The sequence below is a fragment of the Geotrypetes seraphini genome, chromosome 4, assembly GCF_902459505.1.
Source record: "Geotrypetes seraphini chromosome 4, aGeoSer1.1, whole genome shotgun sequence".
In the NCBI taxonomy this organism is placed as follows: Eukaryota; Metazoa; Chordata; class Amphibia; order Gymnophiona; family Dermophiidae; genus Geotrypetes; species Geotrypetes seraphini.
In genome coordinates this window covers 136,823,338-136,842,989 of record NC_047087.1, presented here as the reverse complement: position 1 = coordinate 136,842,989, position 19,652 = coordinate 136,823,338, and the positions used below count along the sequence as shown (strand labels likewise).

The 19,652-nt window shown below is 42.6% G+C and overlaps 1 protein-coding gene across 2 annotated transcripts in view; it reads right to left on the bottom strand.

Moving 5' to 3' along the window:
* AGPAT3 (1-acylglycerol-3-phosphate O-acyltransferase 3) overlaps positions 1 to 19,652 on the bottom strand; it is a 123,103-nt gene that overhangs the window by 13,997 nt on the left and 89,454 nt on the right. For both annotated transcript variants that reach the window (XM_033941999.1, XM_033941998.1), the window contains one exon: positions 17,574 to 17,676. In XM_033941999.1, coding sequence (XP_033797890.1) covers positions 17,574 to 17,676 — 103 coding nt within the window. The remainder of the gene's footprint in view (positions 1 to 17,573; positions 17,677 to 19,652) is intronic.

Here is a 19,652-nt window from a genome sequence, read left to right as displayed (position 1 = left end):
TTTGAAGTTGTGGGGGGCTGCAAAGAGGTCGATCTGAGGTATTCCCCACTGAGAGAAGATGTGATGGAGGGGCGTTGAGTGGAGGGTCCACTCGTGAGGTTGCAGCAGACGACTCAAGTTGTCCGCCAAGGCATTGTCCGCCCCCTGAATGTAGACAGCTTTGAGGAAGGTGTTGTGGCGAATCGCCCAATCCCAAACTTCCAGAGTTTCCTGACAGAGGGAGGCCGATCCCGTGCCCCCCTGCTTGTTGACATAATACATGGCAACTTGGTTGTCCGTGCGAATGGGGACCACTTTGTCTTGAAGCAGGTGCTGGAAAGCGTTGAGAGCATTGAAAATTGCCCTGAGTTCCAGGAGATTGATGTGGCACTAGCAGTCCGTGCTGGTCCAATAACCCTGAGTGCGGAGACCGTCCAGATGAGCCCCCTAAGCATAAGTGGACGAGTCGGTCGTGCAGACTTTCTGATGGGGGGGCGTTTGAAACAGCAAACCTCTGGATAGATTGGAGGATAGCATCCACCAGCGAAGAGACTGTTGCAGAGCAGGAGTGACCTGGATGTGTCAGGACAGAGGGTCGGATATCTGCGTCTACTGAGATGCCAGGGTCCACTGGGGAATCCTGTGGTGAAGTCTGGCAAAAGGAGTCATGTGAACTGTAGAAGCCATGTGGCCCAGGAGAACCATCTTGTGTCTCGCCGAGATGGACGGGCGAGAGGACACCAAGTGGCAAAGATGGAGGAGAGCTTCCAGACGTTGGGGAGGGAGGAACGCTCTGAGTTGGGTGGTATCCAGAACAGCTCCGATGAAGGGAAGAGTCTGGGAAGATTGTAGATGGGATTTCGGGAAGTTTATCTCGAACCCCAGATGTTACAGTAACCAAATCGTCTTCTGGGTCGTGAGGACGACTCCGAGACGTGGAATCCTTGATGAGCCAGTCGTCCAGGTAGGGGAACACTTGGAGGCTGTGGTTCCCCACTACCAGGCACTTTGTGAAGACTCTGGGTGACAAGACCAGGCCGAAGGGAAGCACTCGGTATTGAAGATGAAGATGTCCCACCCTGAATCTGAGGTATTGACGCGAGGCCGGATGAATCGGAATGCGAGTGTAGGCCTTCTTGATATTCAGAGAGCATAACCAGTCGTTCTGCTTGAGGAGGGGATACAGGGATGCCAGGGTCAACATGCAAAACTTTTCTTTGACCAGAAACTTGTTGAGGGCCCTGAGATCCAAAATGGGGCGCAGATCGCCCGTCTTCTTCGGAACAAGGAAGTACCGGGAGTAAAAACCCTTGTTCTGTTGGGCCAAAGGAACTGGTTCGACCGTCCCCAGCTGTAATAGGGCCTGAGCTTCCTGAAGAAGAAGGGTGGTCTGGGTCAAGTTGGAAGGATACTCTCTTGGAGGATGTTCCAGAGGAACTTGATGGAATTGAAGAGTGTATCCCTCCTTGACGATGGAGAGGACCCAGAGGTCGGAGGTAATTGTTGTCCATCGATGGTAAAAGTGATGGAGACGACCTCCAATCGATGGTAAACTTGAAAACGGTAGAACGACAGAAGTTATGCCTTCTTTGAGACAGTTAAAAGGGCTAAGGAGCCTTAGGGACAGCAGACGATTGTTGCTTTTGAGGGTGCTGCCTCTTAACAGGCTGACGGATGGGTGGAGCCTGTTTAGGTGGGTAAAGCCACTGGTAGATCAACGGTGGGTGTGATGGACGAGGAGCAGGCTTGGGCTTCGGACGGAGGATGGACTGGAAAGACTTCTCGTGGTCTGAGAACTTCTTGGTTGCTGCCTCAATGGACTCATCGAAGAGGTCGGTACCAGCGCATGGGACATTGGCAAGCCTGTCCTGAAGATTGGGGTCCATGTCGATGGTTCAGAGCCACGTCAGTCGGCGCATGGCCACCGAACATGCCGTAGCCCGAGCCGAGAGCTCAAAGGCATCGTAGGAGGACTGCATCATCTGCAAGCGGAGCTGGGATAGTGAAGCCAGAACCTCCTGGTACTCAAACTGTGCTCCAAAGTCCAGATAGGGCATGAACTTCTGGAGGACAGACAGGAAAAATTCGAAATATGTAATGAAGTGGAAGTTGTAATTCAGAACTCTGGAGGCCATCATGGAGTTCTGGTAAATTCTCCTGCCAAACCGGTCCATAGTCTTGCCCTCCCTGCCAGGTGGAACAGTGGCGTAGACCTGGGAGGGGTGAGACCGCTTCAGAGAGGACTCCACCAAGAGGGATTTGTTGGGAACTGCCGAACCCTTTGTGGTGTACCAATTTGCCCGGCACAGCGGGGATGGAATAAGGTGTTTCGAGGCACCGCACAAAGATCTGATCCAGTAGCTTGTGTAGAGGAAGCTTGAGGGATTCAGCAGGCGGTTGAGGGAGATGCATTGTCTCCAGATACTCTTTTGAAAATTTGGAACCTGTGTCCAGTTGGATGTCCATATCAGCAGCCATCTGCCGCAGGAACAAGGAAAACGATAGCTGGTCAGCCAGAGCAGGGCCTCGAGGACGTCGAGGCCTCAGGATCGAATGAGGATGGGGATCGTAATGGAGAGATAGATTCCAGTGAGTCCTCGAGCTCCGGTAACAGGGGAGAAGTAGCCGGTGTGAAATACTGCAGAAACGGCTGTTTTCGATGAGGCGAGGCATGTCTGGACGAGTGCCTCGATGAATGCCTCGATCGATGATGGGAGTCGTGTCTGGACATCGGCCTCGAAGGACAAGGCGAGTGTGTCTTCGCTGAGGCCCTCAGATAGTGGATGGGGCTGGAGGCCATTGATAGAAGCAGGGGTGGATGGCTGTAATCACCCCGAGGCACCCGCAGAGGCTCGAGCCCCTGCATCGGGTGGATCGGCTCCAACAGAGGCACTCGCAAAGACTCTACTCCTTGTATCGGGTGGATCGGCTCCAACGGAGGCACTCGCAAAGACTCTACTCCTTGTATTGAGTGAATAGGTTCCAATGGAGGCACTCGCAAAGACTTTACTTCTTGCATCGAGTGAATCGGTTCCAATGGAGGCATGGACAAAGACTCTGCTCCTTGCGATGCATGCACCGATGCCAGACCAGACACTCGCAGAGACTCTGCTCCCTGTAGAGAGTGTGTGTATCGCTGAGGCACTGGAGGCGGCTCGACCTCACGGGAGGCCTCCGCATGCCCAGGCTAGGTTTGGGAGAGAAGCTTAGGCCCTATTGTGGTGAAGAGCTCAATGAATTGCTTCTCTAGCAAGGTCTGGAACGAAGCCGGCAAGGAGTTTCAAGTTTTCAAGTTTTATTTCACATTTGATGAATCGCCTATTTCGAAATTCTAGGCGATGTACATAATAATATAATATAGAAACTTTAACCTAATTACAATAAAATCAATTATGACTCACATGAAAGATAGGGAAGGAGGGTAAAGTTACAATGGGGAAGAAGAAAAAAAACAAAAAACCAGGAAAGAACGAAAGGTAGGGTAAAATTTTAAAGCTTTTCTTGCATAAAAATTGATTAAAGGCGTCCTTAAGTTAAGTTATAAATCGAAGGCGTCCTTAAATAAATAAGATTTTAAAAGCTTTTTAAATATTAGGATATCACTTTCTATTCTGATGTAATGGGGAAGGGAATTCCACCATTGTGGACCTGCAACAGTAAACATCTCAGCTCTTCTTGTTCCAATGATTTTTAACGATGGCACAGTTAATAAATTTTGATTAGATGAGCGCAAAGATCTTTGGGGTTTGTATGGGATAAGTGATTTTAAAATAAATTGTGGTTCGCTGTATGTGAGGGACTTAAAAATTAGGAACATCAGTTTGTAGAGGATCCTATGGTTAACTGGTAACCAATGCGCGTCAATTAATAATGAGGAAACGTGATCGAATTTTTTTGCATTGTAGATTAACTTTATGGCCGTGTTCTGGATGATTTGCATCAGCAATGGGACCACCTGCTCGGGCCTCGCGTTTTTTGGGGGTAGTGTATGAGTGCTTGGGCTTAGAAGCCTTGGGCACTTTTAGCACTACCGGTGGGATAGGCTGCTGTGCTACCTGACCTGAAGAGACCGAGGAAGGCATCGCAGCGGGCGCTGAGTCGGAGCCGGCACGAACGATGCAGGCTTGATGAGACTCGGCGCCACAGAGGTGGAAGGCTGGGGAGCAGTGGAAGAAGTCGAAGGTGAGGGGCCCTTTGATGAAGACTGCTCCGTCGAGGACTCCATGCTGAACAGCGACTCCCACAAGATGCAACGGTGCTTGAAAGCACGAGCGGTGAGTGTGGTGCAAGGCCGGCATGATTTTGGAAGGTGTTGAGGCCCGAGCACCAAATACAGCGTCGATGAGGGTCCGTTAGCGAAATCGCGCGCTGGCACTTGGCACACTTTTTAAAACCGGTGATAGGCCGGGACATAGGCCGGATAAGCTCCGCCGCAAGATCGAAGCCGCGGGGCTGCGGCCATGTGGCCTGCCCGGTTGGACGGAAGAAATTTTTAATTTTTTTTTTAAAAAACAAGAAAGAACAACGAAAATCAGCAATTAAGAGTAAAATAACTCAAAACCGCGGACTTTAGAAGGCACAAGTGAAAAATCTTCACGCAGAGAATCGAAGACGGACTTCTCGACTCCGCGAAAAAGTAAGAACTGAGGAGATGCGCCCTGGTCTGGGTGGGAAGGCACTCGCGCATGCGCAGTGTGGGCGACTCGAAACTTCGAGTTTCTTCAAGCAAAAATGCTTGTGAGGCGTCCGCATCGGGGCTCCGTTGGATCACGTCACTCATTAGTGAGAATACCTGCCTGCTTGTCCTGGTATACAGCACAGTTACTTACCGTAACAGTTGTTATCCAGGGACAGCAGGCATCTATTCTCACATATGGGCGACGTCATCCACGGAGCCCGGATGCGGATAGCCTTCCAAGCAGACTTGCTTGTAGAAACGTAGAAGTTTCAAGTCAGCCGCACCGTGCATATGCGAGTGCCTTCCCGCCCAGTGCAGGGCGAGTATCCTCAGTTCAGATAGCTAGCAGAGAAGCCAATCAGGGGAGGTGGGTGGGTTGTGAATAGCTGCCTGCTGTCCCTGGATAACAACTGATACGGTAAGTAACTGTGCTTTATCCCAGGACAAGCAGGCAGCCTATTCTCACATATGGGTGACCTCCAAGCTAACCAGAATGAGATGATGGGAGCGTTGGCAACTTAGGAGAATAAATTTTGTAATACTCTCTGGCCAAAATGGCCATCCCGTCTGGAGAAAACATCCAGACAATAGTGAGAGGTGAAAATATGAAACGAGGACCAGGTAGCAGCTTTGCAAATATCCTCAATAGGTGTAGATCTGAGGAAAGCCACAGAAACTTCCATTGCTCTGACTTGTAATCCAGCCTGGGCATAGCAGAAAGAAATGCAAGCAGCCATTCAGTTGGAGATGGTACGCTTAAAGATTGGGTATCCCAACTTGTTTGGATCGAAGGAGACAAAAAGTTGAGGAGCAGTTCTGTGTGGTTTGGTGCGTTCCAAGTAGAAGGCCAAAGCACGCTTACAGTCCAGAGTATGAAGAGCTGATTCTCCAGAGTGAGAATGAGGCATTGGAAAGAACACTGGAAGAACAATGGATTGGTTGAGATGAAATTCTGAAACCACTTTAGGTAGAAATTTAGGATGAGTACCTTGTCATGATGGAACACAGTGAAAGGTAGATAGAAACATAGAAAAAAGCAGCAGAAAAGGGCTATAGCCCACCAAGTCTGCCCATTCCAAGTATCCCCTCCCCTGAATTTACTCCCTTAAAGATCCCACATGAGTATCCCATTTTCTCTTAAAATCCGTCACGCTGCTGGCCTTTATCACCTGGAGTGGGAGTCTGTTCCAATGATCCACTACTCTTTCGGTGAAGAAGTACTTCCTGGAGTCGCCATGAAACTTCCCTCCCCTGATTTTCAGCGGATGCCCTCTGGTGGTCGAGGGTCCCATGAGCCAGAAGATATCATCTTCTGACTCGATGTGTCCCGTGATGTACTTATATGTTTCAATCATATCTCCCCGTTCTCTTCTTTCCTCAAGTGAGTACAGCCGCAATTTTTTTAATCTTTCTTCATACGTGAGATCCTTGAGCCCCAAGACCATCCTGGTGGCCGTTCGCTGAACCGACTCGATCCTCAGCACGTCCTTTCGGTAGTGTGGTCTCCAAAACTGAACACAGTACTCCAAGTGAGGCCTCACCATGACTCTGTACAACGGCATCATAACTTCAGGTCTCCTGCTGACGAAACCTCTGCGGATACACCCCATCATTTGTCTTGCCCTGGAGGAAGCCTTCTCCACTTGATTGGCAACCTTCATGTCCTAACTAATGATCACCCCTAGGTCGCGTTCCGCCGTGGTCCTAACCAAGGTCTCACCATTTAGTACATAAGTTCTACGCGGGTTTCTCTTACCCAGATGCATTATCTTGCATTTTTTAGCATTGAAGCCTAGCTGCCAAGTAGTTGACCATTGTTCCAGCAACAGTAGGTCGTGTGTCATATTATCAGGTAATAAGCTTTTGCCTACTATGTTGCAAAGTTTGGCGGCGTCGGCGAACAGTGATACCCTTCCTCTAAGTCCTTGCGTCATATCTCTTATGAATAAGTTAAATAGAATCGGGCCCAGGACCGAGCCCTGCGGCACTCCACTGATCACGTCCGATGCTTCGGATGGGGTACCGTTCACCACCACCTTCTGAAGTCTACCGCTCAGCCAATCCCCAACCCATGTAGTTAGAGTGTCTCCTAATCCTATCGATTTCAGCTTGTTCAGTAATCTTCGATGAGGGACGCTATCAAATGCTTTACTGAAGTCCAAATATACCACGTCCAGTGCCTCTCCGGCGTCCAGTTGTCTAGTAACCCAGTCAAAAAAGCTAATCAGATTAGATTGGCAGGATCTGTCCTGGGTGAACCCATGTTGGTGTGGATCACGCAGTTTTTCTTCGTCTAGGATTGTGTCAAGATTCTGTTTGATCAGTGTTTCCATGAGTTTACACACTATAGACGTGAGACTCACTGGTCTGTAGTTTGCTATCTCTGTCCTGCAGCCCTTTTTGTGGAGTGGGATTACGTTGGCGGTTTTCCAGTCCAAGGGGACCCTTCCTGTGCTTAGGGAAAGATTGAAAAGAACAGATAATGGTTCTGCCAGGACTTCCCTTAACTCCCTGAGCATTCTGGGGTGTAGGTTATCCGGTCCCATGGCTTTGTTTACCTTGAGTCTTGATAGTTCGTCATAGACGCTACTGGGCGTAAATTCAAAATCTTGAAACGGGTCTTTCTGGTTATCTCCCGTCTGCAGCTGTGGACCACCTCCCGGCGCTTCGCGGGTGAACACTGAACAGAAGTATTTGTTTAGTAGTTCTGCCTTCTCAGAATCTGATTCCGCAAAGTTACCGTCCGATTGCTTCAGGCGTACTATCCCATCTTTGTTTCTTTTCCTGTCACTAATATAGCTGAAGAAAGATTTATCCCCTTTCTTAATTTTCCGTGCTAGCTCTTCCTCCATTCGGAGTTTGGCTTCTCTGACTGCTGTTTTGACAGCTTTAGATCTGTCTAGATAGTCCTCTTTCGCCCCATATCTGCCTAAATGTTTGTAGGTGATAAATGCGTCTTTTTTCTGTTTAACTAGGTCTGAAATTTCTTTACTGAACCATTGGGGTCTTTTGTTTCTCCTGTGTTTACTTACTGTCTTTATGTATCGGTCTGTTGCTTCGTGTAGGATGGACTTCAGAGATGACCACATATCCTCCACATTGTCATATATTGCTTGTTTATGTAGCTCCTGATGGACAAAATCTCCCATGCGGTTGAAGTCTGTGCCTCTAAAGTTGAGAACCCTTGTTGCTGTGTTTGTCTTAGGGAAACCTTTCTTGAGGTTGAGCCATACCATATTATGGTCGCTGGAGGCCAGTGTGTCTCCTACTGAGACTTCCGTGACGCTATCTCCGTTGGTGAGAACTAGGTCTAGTAACGCCTGGTCCCTAGTGGGCTCCAATACCAATTGCTTGAGACGTGCACCCTTTATGGAGGTTAATATTCTTTTGCTGCTACCCATAGTCGCGGAGAGTGTGTTCCAATCTGCATCTGGCATGTTGAAGTCTCCTAGCATTACTGTGTCCCTGCGCAGTGTGATGTTCTCTATGTCCTCGATTAATTCCATGTCTTTGTCCTCCTGTTGCCTGGGAGGTCTATATATCACTGCACTTTTCCTGCAGTGTCAGCTTTGTGTACGTCATTACGTATTGACGTTTTTTGACGCTTTCTAACGCTGTACCGACAGCTGATTAATGAGCTCTTTAAATAGCTCAGCGTTGGTTTTTACCGACGCTATCTTTTGAGAAATATATGTTGAAGTCAACGCCGGTTCCGTAAGTTTGCTAACAAATTTAACACATTAAATTTAAAGCCTAAGTACTTGCTTGTATTCAAATACTATATTATTGATAAATTGTGACTTTTGTTACTTATTACAGACACTGTCCATGTCGTTCCCCTGATGAAGCCACTTCAGGTGAAACGGTGGCCCCGTTGGGATTAAAACAGTGTGAACATCTTTTAAGATAAGTGCTTTTTCTTTGAACTTATGCACTATCTTTTATATTTCTCATAGTATTTGGTGTTAAAGATGTTAATACATCTATTCAAAAAAATCCTTTTGATAAGAATTTAATGTAAAGAAAAATTGAGATATTTAATAATAATAATGAAAGTATGAATATACTCAAATTTACCACTTGCCAATGATTGAGACTAGAACCGAATTAAGTATTTTGCAAATTTTGCTTTAATACTCGGTCTCTGAGGCGTGGTATAAACATCTCATCCAGTATATGTGTTTGAAGAAGTGAATTTTGTGTATCCATTTGATTCTGACACTTCTCTAGTAATTGATTGGTGGATTTTTTCCATACCTTACTAATATGACTTCAAGCAATTGGAACACGACGTTTGGATTTAATGCAGATCAAACTGAATCCATACTTAATGTACCATCACAGTTTGAAATCAGCTCTACCGGTACAGACAATTTAAGCACAGATTGGGGGCTCTTTTTCAATTTAAATAAAAAAATAATTAAAACAGAACTTAATAGTGGAATACTAGTTGAGTACTGCAAATGTGAACGAATACCAAGAGGTTTACGTATCAACAAAGAACCTCAAAACTTCAAAGAAGACATAGACTTCTTAAAGAAATGGAACATGATTCTGAATAAGTGTTCTTTCGATTTGATGTTGTTAATTATTGAAAGGAGTAGACAACAAGTTGAAAACTTTAAGGTAGATGTAGAAAAAACTAGTAATATTCTGAAATCTACTCAAACGATAGAAGCTTATCAAAATCAACTGATTAAAACCAATGAAAATCTAGATAGATTCAAAGACAATATTAAAAAATTCAAACTCAAAAAGTTCTATAGGGATAAAAAAGACTATCTTAATAATAGGGTGTATCATTGGATGACTACTCGTGAAACATCTAATACAGTAGTCACTATGAACACAGCTGACTCCAGCTCATCCTCTAGTAATCTTAGTTCCTCAGGTAGCTCAAATTCATCAAAGACTTTTTTAGGGTCAAGAGGAGGTTTTCAAATTCGAAAAAACAGACGAGGTAGAAACCAAGCCAGAGGCAAACCATGGATGAGATCACAACAGCAACTCAGCCAACAGTAACAGTCAATCTTTCTCAACAGAATTTGGAACGTTCAGATATTGAATTACTAAACCTTGGCTTATCATTCGTACCTACGGTACCGAATAATGAATTTCAATTTAATATTGACTTTGAAAAGTTTTTTAGACTCTTGGAAGTAAAGTTATTTTTTGCAAATAAGACTGACTTTGCAGACAGGATGACCATTGCTCCTAAATCCACGTGGAAACCAACTGGACCCGTGGATCCCACTTTAAATGTTTTCAAAGAATTAGTACGTCAAGATTCTCAAAAAATATTTCATAACCCCAGGACGTACAAATTTAAATCTAATCTAATGAAAGATCAACACAAATCATTGATGAATCTCCAAAATAATACAAATATTATTATTAAATCAGCTGACAAAGGTGGTGCAATTGTAGTTCAAGATAAGTTAGCCTATACCACTAAGGCTCTCGAACATCTTCACGATACTCAGGCTTATGCGGAAATTAAATTAGATCCTACAAAAAGGCTTCAAAATAAAATCAGAAAAATCACAGATTCAGCATTGAAGTTGGGTTATATTACTAATCGTGATTATCGATTTTTAAACACCAAGTATCCAGTAACTGCAAATATATATTTCTTACCGAAAATACATAAGAATCTGACGGATCCACCTTTTAGACCCATAACGTCGACTCGTGGGTCAATATTGGAACCTCTGTCAAGATACGTAGATCAATTTATAAAATACGAAGTTCCTAAATGTAAATCGTACATAAGAGACTCTAAAGACTTTTTGCAGAAATTGGACAGCATTGACTTGAATGAAGGACCCTTTATAATGGCTACACTGGATGTATCATCATTATACACATCTATCCCACAGCAGGATGCTATTGATGTTATCATAAAAGTATTGGAATCACAACCAAAACCACAATTAGTCCCTACGGAATTTCTAATTTCTTTGACTACGCTAGCTATGCATGAGAACTTTTTTGATTTTGAAGGGACCCTCTTTAAACAAATACAAGGAGTAGCGATGGGGGCTGCATTTGCCCCCTCTGTGGCCAACTTATTTATGATATCATTTGAACAGAATTGGATAGAATATTCTCCTTTTGAACAATTCATCTTTATTTTGTGGAGATACATCGATGATGTTTTTCTCCTATGGAGAGGCTCAGAAAGTCAATTAAAAGCATTTATTTGTTGAATGGTTAAATTCATGTGACAACCATATTCAATTCACTTTCTCATATTCAACAACACGTATACATTATTTGAATATTGAAGTCATTATGGAACATCAAATGTTCATTACGCGGACATATGAGAAACCTTCAACCAAAAATACTTTTTTGGATTACACAAGTTGTCACCCAAAACATTTAAAAAATAGTCTTCCTTTTTCACAGATGCTTAGAGTACGACGTAATTGTACATTACTATCTGAATTTAAAATCCAAGCCAAATCTCTGAGCAAGAAACTGATAGCCAGAGGGTATCCCTCACATATTGTTAAGAATGCATATAGAAGGGCCAAATACAATAACAGAGATTTGTTATTGAATGATCACATTCAAGGTGCCACTGCAGAAGATCCTTGCATAACATTCGTTTTGAAACATTCATCCAACAGTTTCCAATTAACTAAAATTATTAAAAAACATTGGGGCATTATTCAATCTCTTCCTAGTTTTAGGAATAGTAGACTACGTTTTGCTTATTCAAGAGGTAAGAATCTCAAAGAATTCTTTAGCAGTAATAGAGAACAAGTAAGAAGTACTATTTCGACCATATATGGACACTTTAGATGCGGTCACTGTATGTACTGTGACTTTTCAATTATAACAAAAGAATTCATCAACCCTAACAACCAAAAAAGTTATAAAATCAAACATTTCAGTACCTGCCAAACAGATCATGTAGTTTATGTGATTATGTGTCCTTGCCAAAAAATTTATGTAGGCATGACTACAAGACCGTTTAGAACGAGACTTGCCGAACATAAATCAAATATTAAGAGATTGCAACTCAAAGAGCCATTAGTCCAACATTGCAAGGATGCCTCCCATTCTTTTCATAACCTTAAAGGTCTAGTGATTGATGTTATAAAAAAGAACAGGAGAGAAGGTGATAGAGCTGCAGCACTTAAACGGAGGGAAACATATTGGATATATACCTTACAATCATTATATCCCTCAGGTTTAAATGATAGAATTGATTGGTCAGTGTACTATTAAATTTGGCCGTTGGATCTCTCTTTGGATCTCATTATCACTAGTAGTATCACTTAGATTATTTTTCCGTGATATTTTGACCTATTGAGGTTGAAGATAAAAAAATTTTTTTTGCACTTTTCCTGCAGTGTCAGCTTTGTGTACGTCATTACGTATTGACGTTTTTTGACGCTTTCTAACGCTGTACCGATAGCTGATTAATGAGCTCTTTAAATAGCTCAGCGTTGGTTTTTACCGACGCTATCTTTTGAGAAATATATGTTGAAGTCAACGCCGGTTCCGTAAGTTTGCTAACAAATTTAACACATTAAATTTAAAGCCTAAGTACTTGCTTGTATTCAAATACTATATTATTGATAAATTGTGACTTTTGTTACTTATTACAGACACTGTCCATGTCGTTCCCCTGATGAAGCCACTTCAGGTGAAACGGTGGCCCCGTTGGGATTAAAACAGTGTGAACATCTTTTAAGATAAGTGCTTTTTCTTTGAACTTATGCACTATCTTTTATATTTCTCATAGTATTTGGTGTTAAAGATGTTAATACATCTATTCAAAAAAATCCTTTTGATAAGAATTTAATGTAAAGAAAAATTGAGATATTTAATAATAATAATGAAAGTATGAATATACTCAAATTTACCACTTGCCAATGATTGAGACTAGAACCGAATTAAGTATTTTGCAAATTTTGCTTTAATACTCGGTCTCTGAGGTGTGGTATAAACATCTCATCCAGTATATGTGTTTGAAGAAGTGAATTTTGTGTATCCAGGTCTATATATCACCCCAAGGTATAGGCATTTTTCATTCCCTCTTGCCAGGTTCACCCAGAGGGATTCCCCGGTGTATCTAACATCTGTGATTCTGGTGGTTTTGATGCTTTCCTTAGTGTATAGCGCTACTCCTCCTCCCAATTTACCCTCTCGGTCGCAACGAAGTAGGTTGTACCCTGGTATAACCATATCCCACCCATGCGATTCCGTGAACCAGGTTTCGGATATCGCTATCACGTCAAGATCGGCATTTGTTATCTCAGTCTCTAATGCTAGAATTTTATTGCCCAAGCTGTGTGCATTAACATACATAGCCCTCCATATCTGTGAAGAGATTCCTTTACGAGCTAGTGTGGCTCCTAAATTATCAGTGATATTTCTCCGTGAATTATTGTGGATATCATTGGTACTTACCTTAGACTTGGAAGTGTGAGTGCGACTTGCCTCCTCAGGGTGGTTTCTTACTGCTCTAGGATATAAGTATGTACCCTCCCCCAACTTACCTAGTTTAAAGCCCTATGGAGTAGGCGGGCCAATCGATGTCCAAATACGTTTCTACCTCTTCTGGTTAGGTGGAGTCCGTCTGGTCCTTGTAGTCCCTGGAGCGTCTCGCCGTGGTTTAGGTTTAGATCAGCAACTAAAGCTTGCAGCTTACTGACTCTTCGAGCAGATGTGAGGGCAATGAGAAACACCACTTTCCAAGTGATATACTTCAGATGAGCTGTAGACATTGGTTCAAATGAAGGCTTTATCAATTGAGCAAGAACAACATTGAGATCCCGAACCACTGGAGGCGGTTTGAGAGGAGGTTTGACATTGAAAAGTCCTTTCATGAATCTGGAAACCACCAGATGAGCAGAGAGGAGTTTCCCTTCAATAAGCTAATGGAAAGCAGCAATTACACTGAGAAGGACTTAATTGATGTAGACTTGAGGCCAGAGGTGGATAACATAAGCAGTGCCTCCGCTGGGTCAGACTAAAGGTCCATCATGCCCAGCAGTCCACTCACGTGGCGACCCATCAGATCCAGGACCTGTATAGTAATCCTCTATCTACACCCTTCGATCCCCTTTTCCTTCAGGAAATTATCTAATCCCTTCTTGAACCCCAATACCGTACTCTGTCCTATCACACCCTCTGGAAGCGCATTCCAGGCGTCCACCACCCTTTGGGTGAAGAAGAACTTCCTAGCATTGGTTCTGATCTGTCCCCTCTTAATTTTTCCGAATGCCCTCTTGTTCTTGTAGTTTTCGAAAGTTTGAAGAATCTGTCCCTCTCCACTTTCTCTATGCCCTTCACGATCTTGTAAGTCTCTATCATGTCCCCTCTAAGTCTCCGCTTTTCCAGGGAAAAGAGCCCCAGTTTTTCTAATCTTTCAGCATATGAAAGGTTATTCATACTTTTTATCAATCGTGTCGCTCTTTTCTGAACCCTCTCGAGTATTGCCATATCCTTCTTAAGGTACGACGACCAATATTGGACGCAGTACTCCAGGTGCGTGCGCACCATCGCCCAATACAACGGCAGGATAACTTCTTTCATTCTGGTTGTAATACCTTTCTTGATAATACCTAGCATCCTGTTTGCCTTCTTAGAGGCTGCTGCACATTGTGCTGATGGCTTCATTGTCTTGTCCACTATTACCCCCAAGTCCTTTTCTTGGGTACTTTCACCCATTACCAGCCCTCCCATCGTATAGCTGTATTTCGGGTTTCTGTTTCCTATATGTAAGACTTTGCATTTCTCTACATTAAACTTCATCTGCCATCACTCTCCTAGTTTGTTTAGGTCCCTTTGTAAGTCTTCACTGTCCTCTTTAGTCCTAACTCCACTAAATAGTTTGGTGTCGTCTGCAAATTTTATTACTTCGCACTTCGTCCCTGTTTCTAGATCATTTATGAATACATTGAACAGCAGCGGTCCGAGTACCAACCCCTGCGGAACACCACTCATGACCCTCCTCCAGTCCAAGTAGTGACCTTTCACTCCTACCCTTTGCTTTCTATTCACTAACCAAGTTTTGATCCATCTGTGTACGTCTCCTTCCACCCCATGGTTCTTCAGTTTCCGTAGTAGGCGTTCGTGGGGTATCTTGTCAAAGGCTTTTTGGAAATCTAAGTATACGTTGTCTATGGGGTCCCCTTTGTCCATCCATTTGTTAATTCCTTTGAAGAAGTGCAATAAGTTCGTTAGGCACAATCTTCCCTTGCAGAAGCCATGTTGATTTGTTTTCATCAGATTATTCCTTTCTAAATGCTCATCGATGCTGTCTTTTATCAGCGCTTCCGCCATCTTCCCCAGAACCGAGGTCAAACTGTAGTTTCCCAGGTCACCTCTCAATCCTTTTTTAAAGATGGGCGTAACATTAGCTATCTTCCAATGCTCCGGGATCACGCCTGTTTTCAGGGATAGATTGCAGATCCACTGTAGTAGTTCTGCTATTTCCTCCTTTAGTTCCTTCAATATTTTAAAATTAAGGACATTATTTGGTCGTCTAAATCTCATGTAAACCTGATTCTCTAAAGTAGTGTTCTTCAACCGCCGGTCCGCGGACCGGTGCTGGTTCGCAGAAATTTCCTGCCGGTCCACGGCCAGAACATGTCTTGGACCTGAGGAGATCCGTGCACAAAGCATGTTCCGGCCACAGACTGACAGTGAGGAAGAGGGAGCCGGCTGCGGGCAGCATAAAATGGCCAGACGGGAACGCTGGTATGTTTCTTGCAGAGGAGGAGGAAGACAAGAGAGATAGCTGGCTTTCTCAAGGCGTTGTTTGTAAACAAGAGAGAGCAGGACACCCAGCCTCACCTAACTGCCTTGATGAAGGGATGGCACATGGAGGGAGAGAGACAACAAAGGTATGGGGGGAATTATTTTATTTTGAATTTAGTGATTGAATTGTGTCAATTTTGCGAATTTTCATCTGCTGTCTATATTTTGCACTGTTCAGGAAAAAATGCATTTGTTTCTTTTTCTCTGGGGTTGCACTGCATGCAGAGTCTTGAATCTTAGGGTTTCGTTTGAATATATTAGTAATTTTAGTTTGTGGTCCCATATTTGCATAGGGGTAATCTGTTGTGGTAGGAATGAATGTTGAGAAGCATACAGTGTGCTTTGTATAATTTAATTTTGTGGTTAACAATTATGTGTTGTTAATCATTATATACCGCACGACCTTGAAGTTCTATGCGGTTTACAAAGATTAAAAGATGGTACAAATTGATTGAACTTAAGAGGTGAAAGAAAGTGGTTCATAGGTCAAGAGAACCATTATTGAAGAGAAAGAGTTGTACGGGTGTGCATATATGAAAAATGAATGGAAAAATAGTGTTACAATTAGTACTATTATGGGGGTGGGGTCTGGGGTGGAGATGGGTGGGGTCTGGGGTGGAGATGGGCGGGGTCTGGCCCACGACACAGCCCAGTGCTCTTCAACCGCCGGTCCACGGACCGTTGCCGGTCCACAAAATAATTCTTTTATTTCCACCGGTTCATAGGTGTAAAAAGGTTGAAGAACACTGCTCTAAAGGACGCCTAAAAAGTTAGGCATCTAAACCGTGCTAAACGCCGCTTAGTGCGATTCTACAAAGGACACCTAACTTTAGACACATTTTGCAGAATCAGGGCCTTTATGGTCTATTGTCATGTTATCTGATTGTTCAATTTGCTTTCAATATATCAAGGCACCCCTCATGTTTTTCTGCTTTTTTTAATGTTTCCTACTGTAAGGGGCTGCTCTAAATTGAAATATGTGGAAAAGATGTTGGCTTTTCAAGCTGCTAGTAGAGAGAAAACTAGGCCCTATAAAGCAGCATCTATATCTTATGATCATTAGAGGAAAATGTTAAAAACATACCCCTCCCCCCCCATTTACAAAGCTGCGTTTACTGCCGGTCGCGGCAGAATTAACTCCAATGCTCAAAGAATTCTTATGAGTGTCGGAGCTAATATAGCTGCAGCTGGTGATAAAAAAGCCTAATGTAGTGTTGTAAAAGTGGGGTTACTTATTTAAGCAATTTGGGGGGGGGAATAATGTGGATGTATGTATGTTTCAATTGTTATTTTGTAATTCTCTGTGAATGCACAGTTCTCTTTATGTTAACCGCATAGAACTGTAGGTGTTTGCAGTATACAAAAGGAGTGTTATGTTATACTGTATAAGATTAATGAATGGGATGAAAGGATTCAGGTATAAATAGGTACCAACTTGATAAGAGCAGAAACCCACCAGAAATAAATTTAGTAGAACGAACATATTGGTCTATGGAGCAGTTTCTAGGGATTTGGGACCTGGAATTTCTATAGAGTATGCAACAAATACTGTATATAAAAAGTATGGTTCTTCTCAGAGGAAAGGAGTGATGCTGGAAGAAAAGGGCCAGTCAAAAAAGGTCAAATGTTTTGTTTGAAATTATTGCTTTTCTTTGGTACATTGTACTTACATTGTAATCTAAACTGCAGCCAAGAAGGATTGTGTTGCTTTGGTGGATGAGAAAGAGAGAGAGCCTACAGACCTAACCTCATAATGCAGAACTTAAAGCACAATGACCAAAGACAAGCAGTCAGATGAAAGAGCAATAAAGTCATAGTGCAACTGGCCCAAAGCTAATGTCATCAGAATGATCTTCTTGATAGAGCTTACAGTCTTACTCAGGACACACAAACATGACAAATAAAGATCCATATGTTGAGACATTTTATATGCAAGTTTTATGTAAGAATTGAGTTTAGTGTACGATTATCAATAATATGGTTTGGCCCCAAACAGCTCTGGATATATAGGTTGTAGCAAAGCCCTATTTCATCTCAAGTTCTGTCTCTATTTCTAATACCATTCTACATGAAATCCTGTACGATGGTCGATATGAGTGTCATGTTAATGCACACAATTAATAAAATTACTCACCTGACACACATGTCTGCCTGGTATTTTTTTCCATGCAGAATTCCCAGCAGTGATGGGTTGGTGTTTCCTCGGAAATTTAAGGTGACATCATACACTGCAGAAACTACAAGGAGACAGAAAAGCAGGTCTGACTATTCCTAAAATCATCATTCCCAATCTATAAGAAATACATCTCCAAATGTACAAAGGGGTGCTGAAAAGTTCTTAGCCCAACCAAAAAGAGAATGATGTGGAGCCACGAAACTTACAAGTTATTCCACATATTCACCCCTAAGTTCAACACACATGGCACATTGTGTCTGAAGTTTTCGTAACCCTACCAAAAAACACTCTGATGTTTGGGTTACTGAAATACTACTCCGCTGCTGCATTCACCTTCGAATCACTCAAAAATTGTTACCCTTTCAAACTCTTTTTAAGGTTTGGAAATGGAAAATAGTCAGATGGAGCAAGATCTGGTGAATAGGGTGGGTGGTCTATGCACCGAAACTCCAACTGCATCAATACATTCATCATTTTGCCAGCCTTGTGAGTAGGTACATTGTCTTGCAAAAAGAGAACTCCTTTTTTCTTTCAATACCTCCTTTAATTAGCACAGCAAGTTACAGTAGTATTCTGCATTAACTGTTTGGCCCCTTGGAAGATAGTCAGTCATTAACAACACCTTCCTGATCCCAAAACACTGTGGCCATGACCTTTCCTGCTGACTTCTGGGTCTTGAACTTCCTTGGTCTTGGAGAGCCTGAGTGCCGCCATTGGATGGGCTGTTTTGTCTCAGGATCATAGTGGTGTAACCATGTTTTATTAACAGTAAATAGTTGATCCAAAAGGTTGGCACCAGTTTGCTGAAAATGCTGCAAAATCAACTTGGAAGTGTCCACTCAATGTCATTTCTTGTCAGCATTCAAACATTTGGGCACCCACTTGGCTGACAGTTTTTGCACATCCAGCTACTCATGGATTATACACCAACACGTTCCCTGGATATCTGTAGTGTCTCAGCAATTGTTTTAGCTGATATTCGCCAATCTGTCAAAATCAAGTCATGAACATGGTCAACAATTTCAGGAGCTGACCCTGTCTGAGGCCTCCCAGACCTTGTTGCATCTTCAGTCTCAAAATCTCCACGCTGAAAGTTTACATACCACTTCTTTACTGTGGAGTATGATGGGCATTTGTCACTCAATAGTTGCATCATATATTCTTAGATTTCTATTGGAGTTTCTTCTGCAGGAATAGGAACTTCATGACGGCTTGGAGTTCCACACTTGAAAATTCCATATTTTCTGTTGACACTGTTCAATTAATGATCTGAAACAATGTCAAAACATAGCATTATGATTCTGCAAATTGGCACTTTGGAAAAAAAGAGTCTTTTCAGCTACAGTGGCAAAATAACACTCAGAATTTTTTAAAAAAAAATTATTTATTTATAATTTCAAATATTTTAACAAGCATGAATCATCTTGTACAGTAAAGTTTGCATAAGTATAAGTGTACAGGAAATTCAAATAAGTCATCTAATAGCACTTAAACAAAACTCAAGTCCTCAATTGTAATCCAAGATTTAAATGAGTGAAAGATTACAGTTCAATAAAAAAGCAAAAGGAAACAAAATGACTGCAGGTGAATTCTGGGAGAATTTTTCCCTTTTTTCAATTTGATGTTCCTGCTTTTTGAAGACATTTCAAAGCCAGGAAGTTGGTTAGTTGAGTTGGTTCAAAAAAGATATATTTGCGAGATGCATACTTAATGATACATTTATAAGGAAATCAGAGGAAAAAGATACCCCCAATTGATATAACTCCAGGCTTCAACAATAAAAATTGGCGTCTTCATTTTTGCATTTCTTTAGAAACATCAGGAAATATTTGGATTTTCATACCTAAAAATTTATTAAGTTTATTCTTAAAGAACAACTTCATAATCCAATTTTTGTTGGGTGATAAAGCAACCGTGATTAACAATGTTGCAGGTTTGGCTAATTATTGATCTGATGACTAATATTGCTGAAATATCCATTTGATTATCTTGAGGAACCTGATCAATCTCTTGATCCTGACCTCGTTATTTACCCCT